The sequence below is a fragment of the Battus philenor genome, unplaced genomic scaffold (genome assembly GCF_028537555.1).
Source record: "Battus philenor isolate CCGP_79_NKW_IND1 unplaced genomic scaffold, ilBatPhil1.0.hap1 SCAF_24, whole genome shotgun sequence".
Classification (NCBI taxonomy): domain Eukaryota; kingdom Metazoa; phylum Arthropoda; class Insecta; order Lepidoptera; family Papilionidae; genus Battus; species Battus philenor.
In genome coordinates this window covers 10,196,209-10,220,747 of record NW_027181687.1, presented here as the reverse complement: position 1 = coordinate 10,220,747, position 24,539 = coordinate 10,196,209, and the positions used below count along the sequence as shown (strand labels likewise).

At 33.7% G+C, this 24,539-nt stretch overlaps 1 protein-coding gene across 1 annotated transcript in view; it reads left to right on the top strand.

Moving 5' to 3' along the window:
* The window catches only part of homer (protein), a 68,731-nt gene that overhangs the window by 7,111 nt on the left and 37,081 nt on the right, over positions 1–24,539 (top strand). The window contains exons 2-6 of the mRNA XM_068768021.1: positions 9,843–9,999; positions 13,707–13,838; positions 15,315–15,491; positions 16,603–16,671; positions 23,245–23,381. Of these exons, the coding sequence (XP_068624122.1) occupies positions 9,843–9,999; positions 13,707–13,838; positions 15,315–15,491; positions 16,603–16,671; positions 23,245–23,381 (672 nt within the window). The remainder of the gene's footprint in view (positions 1–9,842; positions 10,000–13,706; positions 13,839–15,314; positions 15,492–16,602; positions 16,672–23,244; positions 23,382–24,539) is intronic.

Below are 24,539 nucleotides of genomic sequence, written 5' to 3'. Positions count from 1 at the left end.
AGGTTCTTACATGTTAATAAAAACTAGTTCTCAAGATTTACAAAAACTTTAAAAAATCTACCTTTTTTGTGTATATGTATGTACACCCAACTCTTATTACACATTAGATACGGAGAAACGTGCAAAAAAATCGTGTCCAAAAAGACATGCGACTTATGGCAAATCTGGGAACATGTTTCACGATTTTAAAAAATCGTGTAAGATAAAAAACAAAATATTTCCCAAAAAAAAAAAAACGTTCCAAAGAAGTAAAAATATAATCCATATTACATAAATATTTATAATTTTTTTTTACCAACAAATGGAAAGTGTACAATGAAAATTCAGTCCATAGATACAAAATATGCAAATTAAAATTAAAATTGAGAACATACATAAATTTGGCAACTTATCATCATTGCTACTTGATAAGCGTGCACTTTTATTACGGACTCGACCAAAAATGCTATCGTCAGTATATATGTCAGATATGTCCATCACAGCTGTTGGTTTGATTCAAATGAAGAATTTCATTCTTCATTAACGACCTCTGCCGGTTTTTTTTTTTAATTTTATTTTACTTTATTGGAGATAAACAGAAACAAAAAGCAGTAAGAAATAACAAACTTAGAAATATAAAACTAGTTACAATTGTTACGTTAAAACGATATCACTAAGAACATTTAATGAATCAAAGTCAAACAATAATAAAACAATGCAAAAACATTATTAAACAGGGATCAATAATCCAGTGCATTATGCAAAACAGACAGTAATAATTACGAGTCACAGCAAGCCGTCATATTCCAATGAGGCTTAAATTGTATTCCGTATACTCAAAAATTTCAAATGAAATTGTCTTTTAAAAGATAGAAGATATCACGAAAATATATCAATATCACTAATATATTCTATAATTACCTCTATAGTTCATAAGAATCATAATTATTCTATAATTATAATTTTTATGAATTGTGGAGGTCACACATCATATATAATAAGTGTGCACGTTTACCGATATTTGTCTTAGCAGTTGATAAAAAGAAGAGAGATTTAGAACGCATTCTAGCTGCAGGAATTCGAAAATTTACCCGCTTGACAACAGTTTCGAGCAGTTGACATGGCCATCACAAATATTATAAGTGTAGTGGCAAAAAAAAAGTAAACCAAACCACTAACACATCTATGAGCATAAAAGATTGACGGTTTGTTTATTTATGTATACTGAGGGGTGAGGGGGTTTACGGTATTCCCCCAATTGTATTTTATTGCTGTATAGATACGTTTATGTAAGACACTGGCAAAATTAGAAATAAAAAAAAAGATTTTTGATGATTCTGACGGGTGCTTCGCAATAATTTTTGCTAACATATTATATGCGCCACAATTTAAAATCTTATGTATAAAATAGTGACAGAAAAATATGTTAAATAAAATATATAAAAATAAACTCGTAACGCCTAAATATCGTCTTCAAAAAATTAAATACTTCGTGGGTATCGATGTACGCTTGTAAAAAAATTCGACAAGATATCTTAGATCTCCTGTTTCCTAAATATTTAATGGAGTTAGGCTTTACCTTGCGGAAGTCCATCCTAAGTAAGAAAAGGACCAATATTGAGCCACTTCCGCACATGCAGTGGCAGTCGTGCAACAAAGTGCACCGTCCGCCAGCCCGCTGATAAATGCGAATCACACAACTGCCACCGCCAAATCCCTCAACACGTGTTTCACCCCTCCACGGGGTTCCGTTTCTTAGTTTCCAATAAAAAATTAGAAGTATATCAAATAAAAAATTAGAAGTATATCATTAAATAAATCTCATTGCAAAGTTTTTAGTTGATCGAAATGTGTGGAAATACGTTTGTACGCATAAAAAATGATTAAATTTCATTTAAAATAGCAACTGTTGAGTTTCTGGCTGGCTCTTTCAACAGATCAGCGTTCTGAGCCGGTGGTAGCTTATTACTTATATATTAAAAAAAATTAAAGATTCAAAAGCGCTTGTAAATGCCTACTCAAAGAATGATATTTTTAATTTAAATTATATGTAAAAATTGTTATTTTATATTATCTTATCTTGCTATTTTATATTACACGTGAATGATGTTGAGTTGAAAAAAAACTTTTTTTTTTAAATTTCATTCTATATTATGAGGTAACACCAAAGAGGTTAGAAATATTTCCTACAAAGCTAGAGAAATTCAAAATATTGTTATTAAACAAGGCAGCAACTATGCCTCCTGAGCCCAAGCCACTTTACAGAATTATTAACCTTGTTCCATATTATATTGGAATTACAAATTGCCTGTCTAAGGGATGGTAGGGTATTTCGTCTTAAATTACAAGGCTGAACTTAAATTTGATCCTGTGCGCTTTACCTCTAAAGTCTTTATTCGTCGCTTTATTATATTCATCAGGTTGACGTAACATAGCGTACAAACCTCACTCAAAATCACGTGAAAGTGATGATTTTAGAGCGCGTCGAGAATAATTATTGGTATTTATTAATTTAACCCTATAGATGCCCAATGCAAGACATAGGTCTTTTTCCTAAGGTAGTCGCAATAAATAGTCTTGCGTTGCACGCATCCACGACTTGTTCCTCGTGGGGAGCTAATCAATGTGGACTACCAGCTCGTAGCTACTCGAGAACTTCGCCAACGAAGTACGTCGGTGACTTTGGTTCTTCTGTGCAGTGAACCTTCAAGCATAGCCCTCTCCACACGTTAAATTATTTGTAATAAATTCCTTCAATATAATCCAAAAAAATTCAGACGAAATTATTATACCTGGTTCGAAGTTTAAACCTTTTACACATATAACAAATCATTCTGTATGTAAATAAATCTCTGCTTCAGATGATTAAAGACCGCCGTTTTCATTAATCTTTCTTGTAAGTTTCGTAATACTTTGTATGGTTCTTATGGGAAAAATTTAAAAGTGCGTTCAACATTGAACGTTGTCCATTAAAACTGCGCATATGAGTATTAACTATGCAGTTCGGTATTAACTATGCATTATTGACACTTGAGCGCTACAAATTTTATACTCACTTGACGGCTCGTTCAGTATTTAATAAAAGGATTAATTAATTGATTTCAAATTAAATTAATTAATGAGATTATGACTATGAAATATGTTACATAAATTTATTTATAGTGTCAGAATGCGATAGGTCAATAATTTGTGTCTGTCTAGACGGCTGGTATATGCTATGATTGGTTATTGGTAACCTTTAAAGGGGTGAATGTATTTGTTCATTTTCTATCAATTAATATACGGTATAATTATAAAGTATACTATTTATAATTTAAATTTTCCTATTCGACTATAATTAATTAAACATACAATAAATTTTTCGTGTCGTGTTTTATTATTATTGAAACGGCCGTTTAATATTGTTTTTTGTTTTATTGATTTATTAACATTTAGATATATTTTACCATAAATGGGGAAACATATATTAAAATAGTATACTAATATTACAATACCCGGCGATAAATATTGTACATCGACCATAGGAAAGAGACAATCGGCTAATTTCGACTTTGTAGAGCGTTGTCTCTGTCGTACGAAATACAACGACGGACAAAACGTCACATGGGTAGTGAGGAACGATTGTCTCTTTCCAAAGGTCGATGTGCAATATTTATCGTCTGGTACTGTAAAGGTTCTAGAGTGTCGACCACGAGACGGTAGACGTGGCGTGGGTAGATTCCCCACTAGGTGGACAGCGCAGGACCGGTCGTCGTGACGATCTTTGGTTGAGGCCTATACGTCCATTGGCTGAAAGGAACACATTCATGTACTTATAATTAATGATTGTTTACTATATATCCTTGCAGACTTTGTACTATCAAAAGTTACCAGACGTATTAATTTTATTGACAAATAATTTATAGATTCGCTCCTTCAAAATTTTTGAACCTATAATCAATCGTCCTGTATATTTCGTATCCTATATTTTATTTGACAAAATCTAGTTTGTTAAAAATCGCTTACATCCCACATTGCTGGGAAAACTGGTATCTCCGTAAAGTGTAACACAACGTCGTTGACGTGTCTATTGATAACATCCCAAGTGCTCCACTCCAAATTGTAAGGGGAATCCCCGCGATCCATTTTCAACCTTATATCGAAAGCTTTAATGTAGCTTATCGCGGCGCCTGCGGCGAGATAAATCGATACAGCATCATCGAAATGACACAGTTGTGAAACTGATAAGACGATCCGAGTGGACCGAGTTTATTCTCCTTGTTTAGCTAAAAAGGGGAAGCGTTACACTTATTGGATAATATCGAATATTAATTTTTTTTCGGTATGCCTCCGTTAACAGGTTGCGAACAAAATTTGGCCAATATTGTATCACCATTATCATCTTATAAACACATAGACAAAGATCGCTACGACTGGTCTTTCGGTCTTCGTTTCCAGCGACTTCCCACGATCTTTATTGCTATGTCGTCAGCCCACTTGTGGGGGGATCTAACCGCGTCCGCCAGCTCGGAGGCGTCACGACACATACTTTCGATATAATTAGCGAAAATACCTGAATCATTCCTTGGTAGCTCCGCTATTCTTGGTTGGATTGGTATGTGCGTGATGCAAGCCGCTTCCAACCAGTACTTCCGTTAATATTTGGAGTAGAACTATGTTTAGCAGTGGAAGTTCTGACTGAAATGACAATAATGATCATATAATTGCCTGATGCTGTTGAAGACATTGGTATCAATGACCATGTTAAGTTTGACGATGCTTGCGGAGAAATGCATACCGCTTCTAATCAGGTCTATTGGAAATCGGCGAAGGCCTATGTCTATGGCCGATGATGATAATGATACGTAGGGTATTAAAGCTACCTTCGCTATAACTTTGATGTAGATCTACTAAGTGGACGTCGACAATAATTGATGATTGTAAGGATGTGTTTGCAAATGGTATTAGCTGGTATTCATTTATTAATGCCTTTTAATAAACGCCACTGCAAGGCATGGGTGCCCAAAGGTAGTAGCAAGATATTATGAAGTAAAAAAGGCAAGAACAAAAGAAATTGAGAAGAATAAAAGTGAGTGAAGAATAAAGATAAAAATTTGAAAAACTTATTTGTAAACAATGACCCTGAACCCTACAAATTAGGGGTACGAGAGGCCTCCAATAGCGGGGACCATAAAAAAAAGGTAGTGGCAATGATCTTCAATGATCTTCTCAGTCTTGCGTTGCTAGTGCCCAACACCTATTGAGGATCCTACCCACGCCGCATCTATCAGCTCGAACACGTCACTCTTTCTCCTTCTCGTTTTCCTTATCGTATTTGTGGCAGAGACTTTTGTTCTCCTCTCCCATCCTTCACAATCTCTATTGCCATGTCATTCACCTCATTTTATTTCGTTTTCTTCCTTTCATTTACAATCCTTACACGCACCGCATCTCATCCTTCGCCACATTCTTTGATATAATTTGGTTTTCAATTTAAAATTCCTTGTTTTTTTTTTTATTAAAGTGCTTTTGTCATTATATAGCCGACCGTTTATACTTTTTAATCTAATCTATATTTTTGTTTCTAACTTTCTTGACAACTTTATTGCAATGATAAAGGAATTTGCGGCGGTTTTCTTTATCTGCCATTAGGGAGGCGATGGTGCCACTTTCCACCCGTTCTCACAACGCCACTTCAGACCCATAACTTTTGCGAATATAGGACAGTTCGTTATTGCTGAGCCTTAAGTTGAAACACATATAAAGTTGAACAGACGATCTTGTAAAGGTCGTACGTAAACACTGGATTCGGGAAATCTATAGGGGACGAGTTTCTCGTGTACGTGATTACACACCTTTAATTTTTATCGCAATTATGTTACCTAGTTGTTTTGTAGTTTTCTAGTAATTATTAAATCAAAATGAAAAATAAAAAAAACGTGATGTTGTCTGTGTTTGAGATATGAATATTAAGACGACATAGAGAACTTGGTTTGTTTACCTATCTTCAGTAGTTCTCCGTAATTTATTTAAATAGATAAATAAATTTCATTATTGAAATAAAAAAGAATATTTATATTCATCCTCGAGTTTAATAAAGATAAAATTAAATATTTGCAGAGGAATTATTTCGTTTATATAAATTTGTCGATGGTTTTTTTTATATTTATTTAAAATATAAATCTTTAGGTAATGTTTTTTATGGCCTCCTGAGGGTCTCCCGTTCCCTCTGTTTTGTGTGGGACAGGAACGTTATTAGCTTGGGTAATATTTTCAGATATGTTTTTATTATTTAGTTTATGCTGCCTGTTGAAATTGGAACGAAAATTGTTACTATCGAAAACGATAGTTAAGAATTCAAATGTTGTTTGTCTTCAACTATAAATGTAGGGAAATGTTTAAAAAGCTCGGCGACTGTTTTAAAAAATCGCATATTTCATATTTAGTACGTGTCAAGACTTGCAAAGCGGCACCGCCGTCCGACACGCTTGTTTAGACGTGCAAAGAGACGAATCACTTGTGGGTACTTGTGATTTTGGTGTAAACGTAACTTTGAGGAGTCCTACCGCAATAAGCTAAAAATAAATCTGGAAACCGTTGATTACTCAATAAGTAAAAATAAACTATTAATATTAATGAGGAGAAACTTCTGTTTATAAAAACAGAAACGGAATGTGGAAATTTTATTAGATGAGCATTTAATTTAAATTTCAAATCTGTATAAAAATTTTAGTACCAATTATTAAGTCCCCATTTAGCGACCTGATGTACCGATTTTGAAGTCCATCGATATAAACGAGATAAGTTGTCATATTTTAATAACTTTAAAACATCGGAATTCGATTTTTAAAATCCAGAACCGTCATTATCATCATTGCATTCGTGTACTTCCGCTGCTGAACATAGTTGTCCCCCTGTGTATTTCCAACCATCTGTCTTAAGTTGACGTGTAAAAACACGCATTTCGTACATTAAAAAAATATTGATTATTCTTCAAATAATTTTGATATAATTTTAGCCACTACTGTGTTATAGACTTCTCCAGTAAGACCTAAGAAGTAAGAAGTGAAAGGTATATTGACAGAGTGTAAGTTATAATTAGAATGATTAAGTTAAATCTGAGTTTCCCAACGTGGGGCCTACGCCCTACAAGGGAGCAATTTGATTGTTAAGGGGAGAAATTTTAAAGTGGACTCGACACGAAAACGGTTTCGTTTTAATAAGAAAAGTATATATGTTACGTAGGGGACGTAAGAATTTTAAAAAGGCTAAGATGGAGTACGGTATATAAAAGGTTTTTTTTTTCTAGTACACCCCTATCTTGTTTTAAACAGGATTTTAAATTTTTAAAATGCTGTTTATTTGCTTATTTTATAATCGTTTCCACAATTTTTCACAGCAAAGTTTTAAATATACTACATTATTTGTAGTTTTTTTAAATATATTATTACCATCTTCATATTTTGTTGATGTCGGCAGTTTAATTTGACCACGCCCTGAACTATGGTCCTGCAGGATTTAAAAAACGCAGGCCTATCATTATATACTATACTATCCTCACTAATCTTTTTTCCACAAAAAAGGTTGATTATACTGCTTTAGAGTTACTTAATGTTTTAAGACACTAAATTGTGATCAGCACCGAATTTGCAACGCCTTGTAACATATAGTAGTAAGTTTACAGGAATTACAATACTTATAAATCCCTTTGTACTGAAATATTATTTTAAAATAAAAAACCGCGTACTGGATTACAAAGGAAATTTTGGACTCAATGGCAAAGACTTGTGAGGCCAAAATTCCGTGTCCAGTTCCCTTTTCAGAACAGTATTGTAAATAACTTTTAAATAATTACTCTTTTCATTCTAATAAAGTTCTTTATAAGCTGGAAGCGATGGGCGGTCAGCTATTTGTCAACGCCTCCGCCAGGCTCCCCACTACGAAGTGATTTATGTTGTCCAGTTTAAAATGGAACATTTCGAATACGAATAATGTCTAAATTTTTTATTTTCGGAAAAATGCAGGCAATATACAATTTGAGATAAAAAGATACAGAGATATTTGAAGTAAAAATAATGATATAATAGTGACAAATGTAAAAACGATAGCAATGTACAAAATGTTAGCTGTAGAATTAAAAACAAGTTTGTTATATGTGGCAATACTAATGTCGATAAAATGTTTTTTGCTTTGCCTCCTGCTCACAGACACGTCGGGCTGTTCTTACATATAAACCTATATAAATACTCAGAAAACCATCCGTGTTTCGTGAGCATCTGATTGACAATTGTGTCCATATCTAGTTTTCACAACATGGTAGGAGGAGCAAAGATGTCCAGAAAGTTCCACTCGTGAAGAGACTCCGTACTAATTTGTCGCTTAACAAAAAATTTAAAACTTTTTATTTAAGGTTTCGTTTTTAATTTTGATTCTGCTTATTCTTCTCTGCCTTGGACAGGTCGCGTTTAGAAACCTACGAGGATTTCAAGTTAAAGCATTTCATCATATGGAAGTTTGAAATTATTATACTCGTAGTTTTATCAAATTGTGATGTTTTGGCAATGACCCTTAGCATTCACAAGTGATCAATATAAATTATTTATTCGAGCCGAAAATAACACGCATAAATGAATAATATGAATAAATGAAACAATAAAGAAACTTTGTGAAAGTGAAGCTCTGAAAAGGCACTAGATATTCAGTTATGAAATGTTTTCCAGTGGACTTATTATGAAAAATTAATGTTTCTTTGCACATATAAATATAAACAGAGGAAGGTTGAATGGTTTTTAAAATTTTTGATGGCGGATCTGGGTTGCTAGTTATTGTCAAGACAAATATTAGGTCAACTTTAGTGTTTTTAAAAATAAGTGCACTGTTATCGTTAGCCGCTGCTTTACTGGCCCCACACTGCTTTGCTTGTTTCTCCTCCTTCACTTCTTGGAACTTCTCTTTGAACTGCTAGTACGTTTGACGAAATCTTTTAACTAACAATTAGGCGTTTGTTTTTACAAATCTAAGAGATTTTTTGGATGTGTGTACAGGATGATCGTATTTAATTGATATAAAAGTTTAAAGGGATGAATGTATAGGACATTTGCAGTCTATGTGTGGTACACCCTGTTCAAAAATCGAAGGTTTCAGCTCATTCGTCAGCTTTACAAAGTGATAACTCTGAAATATGTTACATTATTTTTTTTATTGGGATGCGACGGGCCAAAAGCTTGTGGCAGTTGACTCCGTAGGGAAAGATAGTAAACAATAGTTCATTTTAGTTTGTAATAATCCGTATGAAAAGGATTTTATCTTACTATATCATTACGTTATTTAATATTTCTGAAGCCATTAATTTTTGTAAAAGGATACACCCTAAAGTTATCCCGTGGAGGGGTGAAACACGTGTTGAGTGATTTGACGGTGGCAGTTGTGTAATTCGCATTGTTTGCCGCATACGCATTTATCAGCGGGCTGGCGGGTTGCATTTTGTTGCACGACTACCACTGCATGTGCGGAAGTGGCTAAATATTGGTCCTTTTCTTACTTAGGATGGACTTCCGCAAGGTAACGCCCGATTCCATTAAATAATAAAGTTATCGCTCTGAAATATGTTATATTAATTTATTTATCTATTAGAATGCCAATAACTTCTGGCAGCAAAGTCTGCAGGGATATATAGTAAACAATAGTTATGAAAACTTTTTCTTATTATATCATCATTATGTTATTAATATTTCTGAAACCTTTTGATATTTGTATAGGGTATTTGATATATTGTTAGATAGCAAACAATAGCTTGTTACATTCACCCCGTTAAACCTTTTTCATCTTTAATTAATCATACTGTATATATATAAAAAAATGAGTATCAATCTATTCGTTTACAGAGAACAACCTATCTTCACGTGTAAGGCGCACGTATTCCACATAGACCCAAAGACGAAGAGGTCCTGGATGTCGGCCAGCTCCGCTGCCGTATCCGTCTCCTTCTTCTACGACTCGTCGAGGAATCTCTACCGCATCATCAGCGTCGAGGGTACGAAGGTGAGCCGTTGGTGGAATTACTAAGGCATATTGCAAACTGTATATCACATAGGCTATATATCACAAATGTAGTGCTATACAAAGTTATGTTTCATAATCCAGTTTAAAATTAGAATAACTAACGTACTATTTAAAAGATACGTTTAAAGATAAGTTACAAAATGAATTGATATATGATATTACTATAAAACAGGTGTACACAGGTCACCATCATTATCGTTTAAACTGCACGAAGGTCGCTTGTCATCCTATAGATGATCTAATGTATTTGGTCGTTCAGCGCTGCATTGCTGATTCTTGGTCTACATTCTAAAACCTCAAGGCTCAAGTAGCCGTCTGTTCTGCACTATATGTGGTCCGCCCACTGTCACTACACCTTGCCAATCCGCTGGTATATGTCGTCTACTTCCTTTCGTTTACGGATGTTTTTATTCCATATTAAATAATCATCATCATAGCCGCAGTACGTCCACCGCTGAACATAGGCCTCCCCCCATAGATTTAAAATATGACCGGTTGAAAGTAGCGATATTGTAGGGAAATCCCGAGCATGGATATATCATTGGCTTGTGTATTTGTGGACTTGCCAATGACGCTCTAAGTGAAAGACGTTTCACTAGTTGTGTTCAATCAAAGGATGTCCACTGCCAGATAAAGGCTTCCCCCATAGAATTCCAATGGGACAGGGATCTCTATAAGGTCGGCGTATATTATATTGGTCCTCGTGTATTTGACTGCGTAAAAATAAATTAACACATCCCATGGCATGTGGGGCGTATACGATCTCCGCTGCACTTTCCATTCACGCCATTTGCTGTTGTCATTGAAAAACAAAGGATTATTAAACAAATGAATTGTAGAGTCGAATATAGATAAATTCACATCACGTAGGCGTATGTAATGCATATGGAAATTTATAACTTTTTTTCGCTTATTATAGCTTTGCAGTATTGAAAAAGTTTAAAGCATACGTCTTAAACGACATTTTTAAAATTTTTAAAGTGTGGGTCGTATACGCCCCACGCGACCTGTATGGAAAATCTTCAAAAATTGTCGTGGCTCGGAACGTTATAAAAATATTTATAAAATTTACATTGTGATTCAGATTCATTTGTAAAAGAAAAATAAAAAGGGCATAAAAAAAATTTAACAAAAAAATAACGAGACTTTATATACTTTATAAAATAACTAGCTGATCCCGCAAACGTTGTTTTGCAAAAAAAAATTAAAGTTTTTAATTAACAAATGTAAGATAAGGGTTGATCGTAGAGGGGTGAAAATTTAGGTTTTTATGTATTTTTGTATGCTGTATCAAAAATGTAAAAAATTAAAAATAAAATTTAGGGGTGGACCACCCTTATCACTTTGGGGTATGGAAAATAGATAGTAGCCGATTCTCAGACATACTGAATACGCATGTAAAATTTGGTAAAAATCGGTCAAGCCGTTTCGGAGGAGTTCAAGTTCGAACACCGTGACACGAGAATTTTATATATTAGATAAAGTTTGTGTGAAAATAACTTAGCGGCTTTAAGTTATTATTGATTAATGCAGTGTCTCCGAGTCACCTTCGCAAGGTCGGCTTCGGTTTTAGTTTGTGTCAATACTGCTTAAAGCGTGATATTGAATTCACCAAATGGATTGGATTAGATACTCAGACGCGAACACCGATTTTGTTTTACGATCCAAAATGCATCAGTAATATACGTTCATTGTTCGAACGAAACGTGTTCTCGTAAATAATACTTTATTTTATGCCACAACTACGTCTGTGTGCAGTTTACAATAGCTTCATTTGTTATCTGTATTTTTAAACAAGTCTAACTCCTTTGTTTGTGAACGAAATTTTAAAAATACATTATTTTACTTAACAGTGTTATTTAAACGGTAGAATACAAAATTTTATATACGTCATTTTGAATTTAGATTCGGATTTTTATATTTTGGATCCACAAGGTTATTGGTTATTGGTGTAAAAAAATGTATTGGGTGAATGTCAATAATTTTTTAGCTTTTACCACTATTTTCGTTCAGTTTGTACAAATCGTCTTATTATGATACATCTGAATTTTTTTACACTAATTTTCAATTGCGAAGCATATTAGGCCAATAACTTCTAGCAGTACAAAGTTTGCAGGGACAGATAGTTAACAAAAATTAGTTTAAAAATGTAATCTAATTTTTTTATAATGCTTATTCTTACAATAATACTATTAGGTAATTTATTATCTCTAAAATAATTGAATTTTGGAAATATTTTTTATTCGAATAAGCTGTTATATCGATTCGTCGATCAACACCTATCACCGGCTCCGTAGGTATTAGATACTCAACAGTGACAAAAAAATCGTTTTTAAAATAATTTTACAATGTGTTCACGACAATAATTAGCTTCTTGAGTGAGCGTCAACAACATTTAATTTAAATTTCCATACATTAACATAAGTACAGTATTCTTGAAAAGAATAATATACTTTTCTAATGGATTTAGGCGTTATTTTGCGGAAGTCCACCCTAAGTAAGAAAAGGACCAATATATAGATAGCATTGGCGGAAGTAGCTATATTGGTCCTTTTCTTACTTAACATACTTTTTTCAGTAGTATTCTTTAGTATTGGTTTTAAATCTCTCCAGTCGCAAATGTGAAATTGTCTGTGGAATTTTATTCTCCATATGTATACCTTGTGTGTTGTATTTTTGAAGAACAAAAGTAGAAAGATACAGTTTATTTTTAGAAATTTTATTAATACAGTGTCATTGTTTTTTTAATAGTTTTAAATATTTTTGTAGGCAAACAAACCATTATTATAGATATATTGTGACAATCATAAGAATACTAGCTTTATTAAAAAGTTTTCGGTAATAATTCAGAGCTTTCACGCAGTAAATTGACAGCAAATGAGTTATATAAATACTCCTTGGAAGCTTTTACACCTATTTTTAAATCATCCTGAGTAATAGACGGATAATAATTAGTGTTGATATTAAATATTTAATGGAATCATGCGGAAGTCCATCCTAAGTAAGAAAAGGACCAATATTTAGCCACTTCCGCACATGCAGTGGTAGTCGTGCAACAAAGTGCACCGCCCGCCAGCCCGCTGAGTGAGAGAGAGAAAGATTGACTCAGTGTTTGGCACTAATCGGTGTAACATAACTCTTGAATATGCCCCGTGGAGGGGTGAAACACGTGTTGAGTGAATTAACGGTGGCAGTTGTGTAATTCGCATTGTTTGCCGTATACTCATTTATCAGCGGGGTGGCGGGCGGTGCACTTTGTTGCACGACTATCACTGCATGTGCGGAAGTGGCTAAATATTGGTCCTTTTCTTACTTAGGATGGACTTCCGCAAAATAACGCCTGATTCCATTAAATATTTAAGATGTGAAATCTGTATCACCTTTCATTCATTCTTCATTTCTTTTTATATTTTCTTAAATTCTATTGTTATTTTAAATTACATTTTTACTTAGATTCTAAAATTATTCTATATCACAGTATTATTATATTATTTTGCTTTTATTTTGTCTTTATTAGTTCTATTTCTTTGCAATATTTAGTTTTTATTTCTTTCTATAGCTTTATTTATAATTTTTCTACAGAGGTTGATGAATAGGTTTTTGGTTTGTTTTCCGCTTATCAGGGAGGCTATTGACTCCTCCCTGATTTTAACGTAGTGTTGATATGGTTTCATTTATATTCACAGGCAGTGATAAACAGCACAATAACCGCCAATATGACGTTCACAAAAACGTCACAGAAATTTGGGCAGTGGAGTGACGTGCGCGCTAACACAGTGTACGGACTCGGTTTCGCTTCCGAGGCAGAGTTAGGAAAGGTAAGCTTTGAAATCTACTAACATTATGAAATCATTAAAGATATTGTGAAACTGACAACAAAAGAAACTCATCCCAGTTTGTTCTGTGTTGAGATAAAGGTGCATTTCGAAACCTAGCATTAAGGATCCTTTAGGGGGAGTTGAATCTGATTCTAGTTTCTATCAAATTGGGTTCACTAGGTATTTTTCGTATGACGCCACAAGTGGTGGCTGTAAATAATTGTATCAGGGGGACCGGAAAGTAATGTCGTTTCTAAGTTAAATTCACACGGCTACATTTTTAAGAAGTTTTTATTTCTAATCAACAATATATCCACCTATGTTATAAATAACCTTTTGTTATGTATTGTACAAATTTTCAATGCCGGAGCGGTAAAAATCAATCGGTTTTTATGTAAAATATGTAGACAGAAACGACATTACTTTCCGGTCCCTTTAATATTTGTGTAATAATTAAATGATAATGCATAAACTAAGCTGGTTTTTAAGTCGATGTTTAAAATTACAGAGGTTTTACAAAAACTAGTTTGTTTTTATTTTATATTAGCTGCACCCCGAGACTTTGTCTGCATGGAATTTAACAATAAAATATTAGTATATATAGTTTTTTCGTTTTTATTTTAATTATGTGCCACACCGATATATGAAATTCAATGGAATAAGTGGCGCCATCTGTTGAAAATAGTTATAGAAACGAGAAAACCTTTGTGGGTTTATGCTCAAGTTTGCAAAAGATCATAACATGATCAAATGCATAGTTTACGATTCTATAAAAGACATACATACAAATATTATTTTTTTATGTAAAGATATTAATTTAATTTATCACTAACATGTAATTATAATTTACTATACATTAATGAATAACATTTTTATTATTTATCTGAACACATGTATAATCTATTTACAACGACAGACTTAATGCCGAAGGCATTTTATGCTTCTACCGAAAAGAGAGAATAGATAAAATAGAAAAGATAAATTAATGAAGATAGGTGAAGTATGTAAATATCATAAAAGAGAAAGAAAAGAAAAATATTTTTTGGCCTTCGATAATAAGAAATTGTATAGTTTTGTTATTTCATTAGCTATATAGGAGTCTCGAAAATGATTTTGTTAAAAAAAAAATAAACTGAAGCCGAAAAAATGTACACATTGATGTAATATTTTATAGTGATAATTTATTTTTTCTTTTGGAATACGACAGACAGTCTATTGCGACGGATAGTAAAATGATTAATTTTAATATTTAGGAGGATTAATTTTTAAAACGCTTTTCCTTACTTTATTATCACCATCTTTTTGTTTTTTTTTTCTGAAACCATTGATTTTTAGATAAGCTGTATTGACAGCAAATGAGTTATAAATATACCCCTTTAAATCTTATCACACAATTATAACCTCACTTAAAAAAAACCTGATTAAAAAAAATCTTAATTTTTAATAAAGAAATTTCCTTAAAAATCGTCTTTGCAGTTCATAGAGAAGTTCCAAGAAGTGAAGGAGGCGATACAGGCGCAGCAGTGTGGGGCCGGTAAAGCAGCGCCCAACGGTAACAGTGGGGCCGCGACACCGGTAGCCAGTGCTACCGCCAGCCCGCTACTAGCCGGACGAGCGCCGCCCGACGAACCGCCCGCCCTATCCCCAGCGCAGGTACCTTAACTTTATTCGTCTAGTAATAACAAGTTAAGGATGCGTTTACGCAGATGCACGTTAGGGACGCTATCAACCCTTAACTTGTCAGATTTTTTTTGAATATTACATTAATATTCATACCACTTGACTTTTAAGACCCAAGGATGCCAACAAAAAAAACTGAACAAGCGTTCGAAAATTAAGAAATTACCTAAACATTTACATACAAATGAATACTTTGCGTTCAAAAATGATGTCACTATTTTTTTTAATTCTGATGTATCTCTACAGATACATTATCAAGAAAAGGGTTAAATTGATTGTTTTCTCATTAGTTAAGAAATGTGCTGAAGATGCGTTCGCACGGGAGCAAAATGTCAGTCTACATATGTCATTTGCACGTCAAAGACGCGTTCTTTCGCTCTTATGTTAAATGTTCTCATTGGTTAATAAAACCGAGATAAGGATACGTTTACATGTGGTCAATATTTCAATCTAAATATGTTGTATGCATTATGCGAATAAGTTCTCTTGCTTATGATGATTGGTTCTGTTTAATTAGATATAAGAATTAGTGTGTTTTTGACTTCAAATTCACATCACTTGATGAAGCCAAAAACAGACGAAAACGAATTGTAAGTGCTGCGTAAGACATCCGAATGTTGCAACGACGTGTGCGATAGGCTAAATAAATTATATTCAAGTATTTACAAATTTTTGCATCATTTTAAAAATCATTGAACAAAGAATTTTTTAAGACATTAGAATATGAAATGAATCAATCTAATGAAAAGAGTTTTTGTCAGTAAATATATTTTTAAATGATTTTATTTTTTAAAATCTGTATGTTCAAGGCATATACTAGGACTATAGACATATGCTGTTGTAGTCAGTCTGTAAGTAAGCTACCAGCTCAAAATTTTAATCTGTTGAGACAAGGACAGAAATTTTAACTATGTTTGATGTATACACTATATTATCATCTATGAGCTTTTTAGAGCTGCAATAAGATTTATTTAATAATATACATTTAATTTTAGATTTGAAACTAAGAAAATGTGGTATTAGATATCTGGTGGAATTTTATTATATATGCATAGATATATGAATAATTTTACTTTTTTTGCAGCCTAAAAGCGAGAACGATGAGATGATGGTACATCAGAGAGCCCATTCGGTTACGACTGGTCTGCAGCAGGTATGTATTTGTTAATTTTATTATTATATTAAAGACAAACGTAGCATAGGACGTTCATATTTAATGGATTCAGGCGTTACATTGCGGAAGTCCATCCTAAATAAGAAAGGACCAATATCTAGCCACCTCCGCACATGCAGTGGTTGTCGTGCATGAAAGTGCACCGCCCGCCAGCCCGCTCGTAAATGCGCATGCGACAGACAATGCAAACTACACAACCGCCACCGTAAATTCACTCAACACGTGTTTCACCCCTCCACGGGGCATCTTCAGGAGTTGTTACACAGATTAGTGATTACTCGGTGTTTAGCATTTACGAGCGGGCTGGCGGGCGGTGCACTTTCATGCACGACAACCACTGCATGTGCGGAGGTGGCTAGATATTGGTCCTTTCTTATATAGGACGTTCATTCAAAAGCTGTACAGAGGCTTTTCGAGGACCTTGGAAAACACTAGAAGCAAGCCGCTACAAACTGGTAGTATTGGAAATTTGAGGGTGGTCTGTGGATGATGATGATGAAAGTAAACCAGTAGGGGTTTTCTACTAATTAAAATTAGTTCAATATAGAGGGCGTTGTATTAAATATTTATTATTTGAATAGACTGTTACAAGCACTTTAGAATTGTCAATCAACATAAAATGTTGGCATTGTCAGCCCTAAAGGAAGGATTTCATATAAGAGGGAGAAAGCAAGAAGAAGCCGAAAACTCAACAGTTGCTATTTACAAATTTAATTTTAAAGAGAGTGCTTAACAATATTTAGCTTCCTGAGTGCGCAACATTTGATTCAATGCATTAACATCAGAATAGTATTCTTGGATTGAATAATATACTTTTTCTTATAATATTTATTTAATATTAATGTTAAATATTTCCAATTGCAGTGTAGGTATTGAAATTTATAAAAGCTTATTATTATACTTCCCTAGTTGATACAAATGCAGACCTGATCAGAATTTATAACTTATTTTTTAACATTGAGTAGCTTGAAATATAACCTCTCACTTTCTTGGTAAGCTCAATGTCATTAAACGAGCCGTGGAGATCGTCTCCACGGGTTCTTTTTGGAGTTTTGGATTTGAATTAGGAAATCTCGAACAGAAGTAACTGATAGAGTCCAGCTGATGTGCAAGTTGAAGTGGCATTAGGCAGGCTACAAGGTTCTGGAGTGATCAGGCAAACGAAGTGTATGACGTCCACACACATGGTGGACAGAGTCGACCTTGATCAGGTTGTCGTAAAACCTAGAAAGAGCGCTATGCCCAGCAGTATATGTATTACGGCGGAAATGATGAAACGTTGTCTCTCAATTCGAGCATCATTGGCAAGCGCAACTGCTCAATAATCCACGGAGTGCATTTTGCTTTGAATTTCTTTATGAGATCAAATCAAGAATGGTGAAATACGTAGACAAAATTAATCGGCATAGTCCAGTGGATTAACACCTTGAAGTGGCAATGGGCAGGCCACGTAGCTGACAGAACAAGTGGCCAATAGGGGGTAAAGGTTCTGGAGTGGAAACCACGTACCCGCCAACGCAGCGTGGGACTTCCGTCCAGAACAACTCCTACCATGCAGTAGTCTTTCGATTTAGTCTTTGAGTTGGTTTTTAACAAAACTCTGAACCTAACAAGCTAGAAGAATGAAAGAAATGGATTACTACATTACATATGTATCACAATACAATACTTTTATGAAAAATCATTCTTGGGCTTTCGAATTCAAAACTATGTTAAAATTTAAATTCGAACGCGCAAGAAGGATTTTTATTTAAAATTTAGTTTTTTTCACCTCCGCTCCTTTAATCACATATAACCATTAATATACATGTCTATTAAAAATATTTAACTAAAATTCCTTAAATAATATGCCTAAAAATATTAAAATGTACATTATATATTTTTATTATGTTCTTCACATTTCGTTTATTTTCTATAGTAAAAACTAAATACGAGGGTGGATTGAAAAGTACTCGGCCTAACACAGATCCATTCAATTCTAAAAATCAAATCTACCCACATTATTTAGTTCAGTTCATACTAGTTCATTGTGTGAAGTTAGAAACGTGTGCGATAATTAGTTGTGATTTTATAAATTTATTAACAAAGTAATCGGACATAATTTCCGCGAATGGAGCAAATCGAGCAGCGTGCCGTCATTAAGTACCTCCATAAGAAGGGGCTATCATCAAAAGCCATTCATGATGACATGGTCAGTACTTTAGGCGATTGTGCTCTGTCATATTCATCCGTCAAAAAATGGATAGCAGAATTTAAGCGTGGTAGAGAGAGTGTGAAAGATGAACCCCGCTCTGGAAGGCCTTCGACGTCAACTACTGATGAAAACATTAAAAAAGTACTTGATTTAATAATGGGAGACCGCAGATTAAAATTTAGAGAGATAGCCGAGATTATAGGCATCTCTTATGAACGAACTCAAAACATCATTGTCAACGAGTTGGGTTTCTACAAGGTGTCTGCGAGGTGGGTTCCGCGACTGCTTTCAGTTGAACAAAAAAGGACGCGATTGACTATTTCACGCGACTGTTTGGAGTTATTTGAAGCCGATGGAGATGATTTTTTGAATAGTTTTGTTACTATGGACGAAACATGGGTTCATCACTGTACACCGGAAACAAAACAACAATCAAAACAGTGGAGAAGACCTGGTTCACCACCCCCTAAAAAAGCTAAGTCGATTTTGTCGGCAAATAAGGTGATGGCTTCAGTATTCTGGGACTCGAAAGGTGTGATTATGATTGATTATCTTGAAAGGGGTCAGACTAGAAACTCTGATTACTACTACACCTTACTACGTCGTTTACGAGAGGAAATAAAAGAAAAACGTCGAGGAATGCTCAGAAGAAAAGTCCTGTTTCATCAAGATAACGCCCGTGATCACACGTCAGTACAGTCAATGGCTGAAATTCACAACTGTGGCTTTGAACTGTTACCGCATCCGCCGTATTCACTTGATCTGGCACCATCAGACTTCTTTCTGTTCCCTAACCTAAAAAAGCACTTGGGAGGTCAAAGATTTTCGACAAACGACGAGGTCAAAGCAGCTGTAGACGCATATTTTGACTCTAAGGAAGAATCATTTTTTTTCAACGGTCTAAATGTTTGGAAGGGGAGGTGGCAAAAGTGTATTGAACTTGATGGTGATTATGTAGAAAAATAAAAATATAACTGATTTAGTATGTGTTTATTTTCTTGGTTAGGCCGAGTACTTTTCAATCCACCCTCGTATTATCGAATTTCAAAATTAATTCGATACGTATAATAAAGAGTAGCAATTCTAAGATATTAATATAATTTTTTTATTATTTTTGTGTTATTTATTTAGTGATTTTGTCTGCAAGAATATATGTTTAATTTTTATCTTTATATTTTAATAAAAAAAAAACTCACAAATGCCTTTAACTGCTTCATAATTAACCAAACAAATTATTTATAATGTTGCAAGAGTTTTAAACAGTATACTTGTATTTTTGTGCTGGAAGGTGTTTTTTATTAATTTTAGGTTCACAAATTAGTTTCAGCACTTTGTCATATATTATTTGTCAAATGTAAAGGCATAGAGCAACCTACTCAATGTGAACACGACTTGCATTAAAAGTATAAAATATGTGGCTATATTATATATGTACATATATATATTATTATCTATATGCTGTAAGCCCTTACACTAAACTACAGCAAGACCAGTTAGTGAGCAGTGACAGATGACATGTGCTGTCAAAAGTCAATTTGACATATGAGCTACAGAGTATGCCATATTTTTAATCATTCCTTTTTTATTTTATATTGTATATTGTTTAAATTTTGTGATTTCGATTCTAGTGTAATTTATGAATGATTGCATTTTATAATTTTTACAGAAATGCAATAATGTTGAAAGCGACATTAAAACAGATTCCGACGATAAATCCACCGCAAGCAACCGAAACATACAGTTGCCCATTTCTAGATCGTCTAGTTTCAAGAGATATAAAAAGAGACGTAGATACATCGGGAAGAAGCTTGATTCTAGTGAGATCTTTGGAGAATATATTGCATCTAAACATAGGAAATATAGTGATAGGGTTAAAAGTATTGTAGAGTTATTTATATCTAAAATTCTTTATAAGGCTGATATGGGAAAGTATGATAATATCACTAATATAACATAAAAGTGGTTAAGTTTATAATAATATAACAAGATAAAAATATTTTGGTTAAACTTAGATATGTGATTCAAGCACAGTTTACGTTAGATATCTATGGGAGGCTTATGTCCAGCCGTGGACGTCTAATGTTTAAAATATAAGATAAATTGATTAATTTGTAATTATAGAAAAACTAACTAAAAGGTTCTAAAGGAGGTGTAACAAATATTTAATAACACTACCATGCATATCCATTGCTTTTTTTAAAATTATGTAAAGAATCAGATGATTATACACAATAATATCAACTGTTACATATAACAACAAAGATTGTAACTAATATTAAAGATAAATAAATATATGTTATCAATAGTTAGTTTCATTCAAAATGTATCAAAGGTACGTATTGTTTTATTACGTAAATCTTATTTGGACACAGGGACATTCAAAGGATAATTATTATTCTTTATATACATCGTGCGAAAGAGAGCGCTCTACTTCTTGACTTGTTCGAATATTATTAGTTGAATGTTGTTTTAAATCGGTATAAATATGAGCGAAGCTTGTATGAATGTACACACTTCTTTGGACCTCATGCTGCTACTACCTCCAAGACCTACTGGCCTCAGGAAGAATCCCACAGTATTAATATGTTGGGAAGGTAGGTAGGATTTCCGCCCACAAGGTGGAGACGCAGGTGCTTTCATTCAGTCCTATTAAAAAATGTATGGTGCACCTATATTTAGTAGTAGACATCCTATGGATAAATGATAGTAGGAGAAAACACAATAGTTCTCAATAATTTTGCACTAATTATGAAACAAGAGTAATATATTTATGGAGGATTTTTGACCTTTTTTTTAAAAAAAAATAGTCTGTAACAAAACAGCATTTAAATTTAACAAGAAGGAAGGTAATTAGTAGAGTTGCCACAACACAAAAAAAATTAACGGTGTTGCCTCATTTAGTGTAATAAATATTTGATTTTACCGATGAGTGTGATTTGATCTGTGTTTAAATGTATCTGTTGTATAGTTGGTATATTTGTTTACTAATTTGTCTAATCAAATTATGTTATAGAGTTGGTAATTCGTAATTTGTCTAATCAAATTACACTGAGAAATTATGGAGATGGCTTTCTAATGCCGGCATTCGTAAAAAGTCGAATGACGAAAATTAACAAGTAAAATTTGTTACATAAAAAAGTTGTTACGTGGAGAAAAACAAGAAAATACATATGTTGTTATATAAAGGCGCCAACAAACATCAAAATTTCCATTAAAAATATTTAAATAACACAATTTATCGATTTTGAAGTTTTCACATTTAAAATTATTTTTCATAATATTAATATTACATATAGACATAAGTGTGTAAATATTTAATTTGTTATATCAAAGATGTGCCGTGCCACAGGCAGCTTTTAACATATTATGCGGCCCGCAAACGATTCATTATATATATGTATATATATATATATATATATATATATATATATATATATATATATTCTTTTTTTTAAATAAATGACTTACTATTTTATTTTGATAACATTTAATTTTGACTGACGTTGAAAAAGATATTTGGAAACACTTGGGATGATTTTGTTATAGTTATCTGATCTGATGTTAAAATTTTTAGATGTGGTAATTAATATTTTGTTTTTAATGGACGATGCTTTTTGATACTATCAAAATATATTTTTTTTATTTTAAATTCAATATTTTTAAAATTAGTTTGGCATGATTTTACTTACTGCGTTGGCTTTATGTGGAAATTGTCTTTCACTTTTAAAGGCTTTCGAAAAAAAAAAACGTAGGCGATATGCAATTTTTTTGTATATACCCGCTACCTAAATTATTATTATTTGATAATTTTAATATATTTAAGCGACTGCATTTTTTATTTATTTTTTCAAGGCAATACAATTTCTGGAACTTTAATATGTAAAATTGGAATAGGTGTCGAATACCTAAAAAGACTTGTTTATATCAACAAAATGCAAAAAAATCTGTTAAATTTAAAAAAATGCATATGAAAAAAATGTTATGTAAAATATTTTTGATTCATTTTAATTTTTTTTTTAATGTATTTAGATAAAGACCGGTAAGCTTTTTAGAGTGGCCGGAAGACGAAGGCTTCTGGTCGCTTCTTAATGGACCTATTTTCAATCTATGGTCCAAGCTCAAGTCCAGTACCACTACGGTAGGATTGGAAGGCTCATTTCTTCTTGGATTGTGAGAAGAAGACTCATAGAAGCTGAGCTAAAAGGCTGCAAGGTCAGACAGAAACCCCAGATCTCCAACAGCAATAAAAGCAGCTTGATGATTTTATGCGGTTTTTCAGTGAGACACAGACAAGCCGCGTGTATTTAGAACTCAAAATTTTAAAGGAATTATTATAATAAAATAGTTTTTTCATCCAGGCTGGATATGCGACGGTGGGCAGAGCACCTCGCGGGGCGTTGACCTCAGTCTCGGCGCCTGTAGACGTGCCTGCCCCTGAGACCGCCGAGCAACTTCGCTACGAAAACGACCGCCTGAAGCTCGCTCTAGCGCAAAGGTAACATGACATTTCTAGAACTACCCTCAATGGTATAAAGGCGGTCATCCGATCCTTCACTGCGCACAGCCTGGGCGAACCGAAATTGGATCCGCATCGCTCCTTGGCTCGCCTGTAGTCCACGCTGCCGTACCAAGTCGCATGCACAACATCAATACTGCACAGCTCTACTCGGGTAGAGCGGTTTACCACTTGCGAATGGCTTTGTGAAACTGGAACGCTTTTGTCCAGCTTTTGTTTCTTTTAGCTTTTCTTTTTTAAGTTCACGGACCCTTCCACTCCGTGAACTCAGCTCCGATGAAGCTGTAAAAGCCTCCGGGATAACAGCATCAACCGAGAAGAAGCAAGTCAATGGTTTAAGTCCTCCGATAATTTTTATACAATTTTATCAACTACCCTCACTTATGTCGGCAGCTGTTCTCTCATATTTTTAAAAGGACCCATGTATGTATACATTTTTAACACCAGCCGTACACATATTTTAAAATTACATTAAAAGTTACAAAAAAATAAACATTTTCTTTTGTTAAATTCTAAAATGTATAATGAACAAAACTTCTGAAAATTTCTTCACAGTGTGAACGATTTTTAAGACAATAAAACTGGGGATATATGTAATGTGAAGTTATCTATATTAGACCCTACAATTAATTTTTTTAGAATCCTTTGTTTTTCAATTAGAATTGTAAATGGCATGAACGGAAAGTGCAGCGGGCGTTGTATACGCCCCGCCCCACATGGCGGGGAACGTGTTAAGGATATTGTATAAATGACCTCAAAAAACACATGTGTTTGTAGTGGGCCTTTCTGAGATCAGTACGTGTTTGGAACCCTTGTAGCTTGGAGTTGAAGTATTCCGTTATAGGCAAATTTAATCTGATTCTAATTTCTTTCAAATTTGACTCTTCTTGCAATTGTAATCATGATGTGGCCAAGTCACCGTAACTGACCTCATGTGGATTATATTCTTGTGGAGTTTCTTCCTGTTTCTTCTCCACAACTATTACACCTTGCGAAGCAGACTAGAGTCAAAAATGAAATATATTAAAAATAAACAAATATAGTTGAAGATCTATAAGAGTTCTGTGAAAAGTTCCAATGTTGTATGAACAAATTTTATCTTCATCAATGGATTAGGCGTTACAAATGAAACTCCGA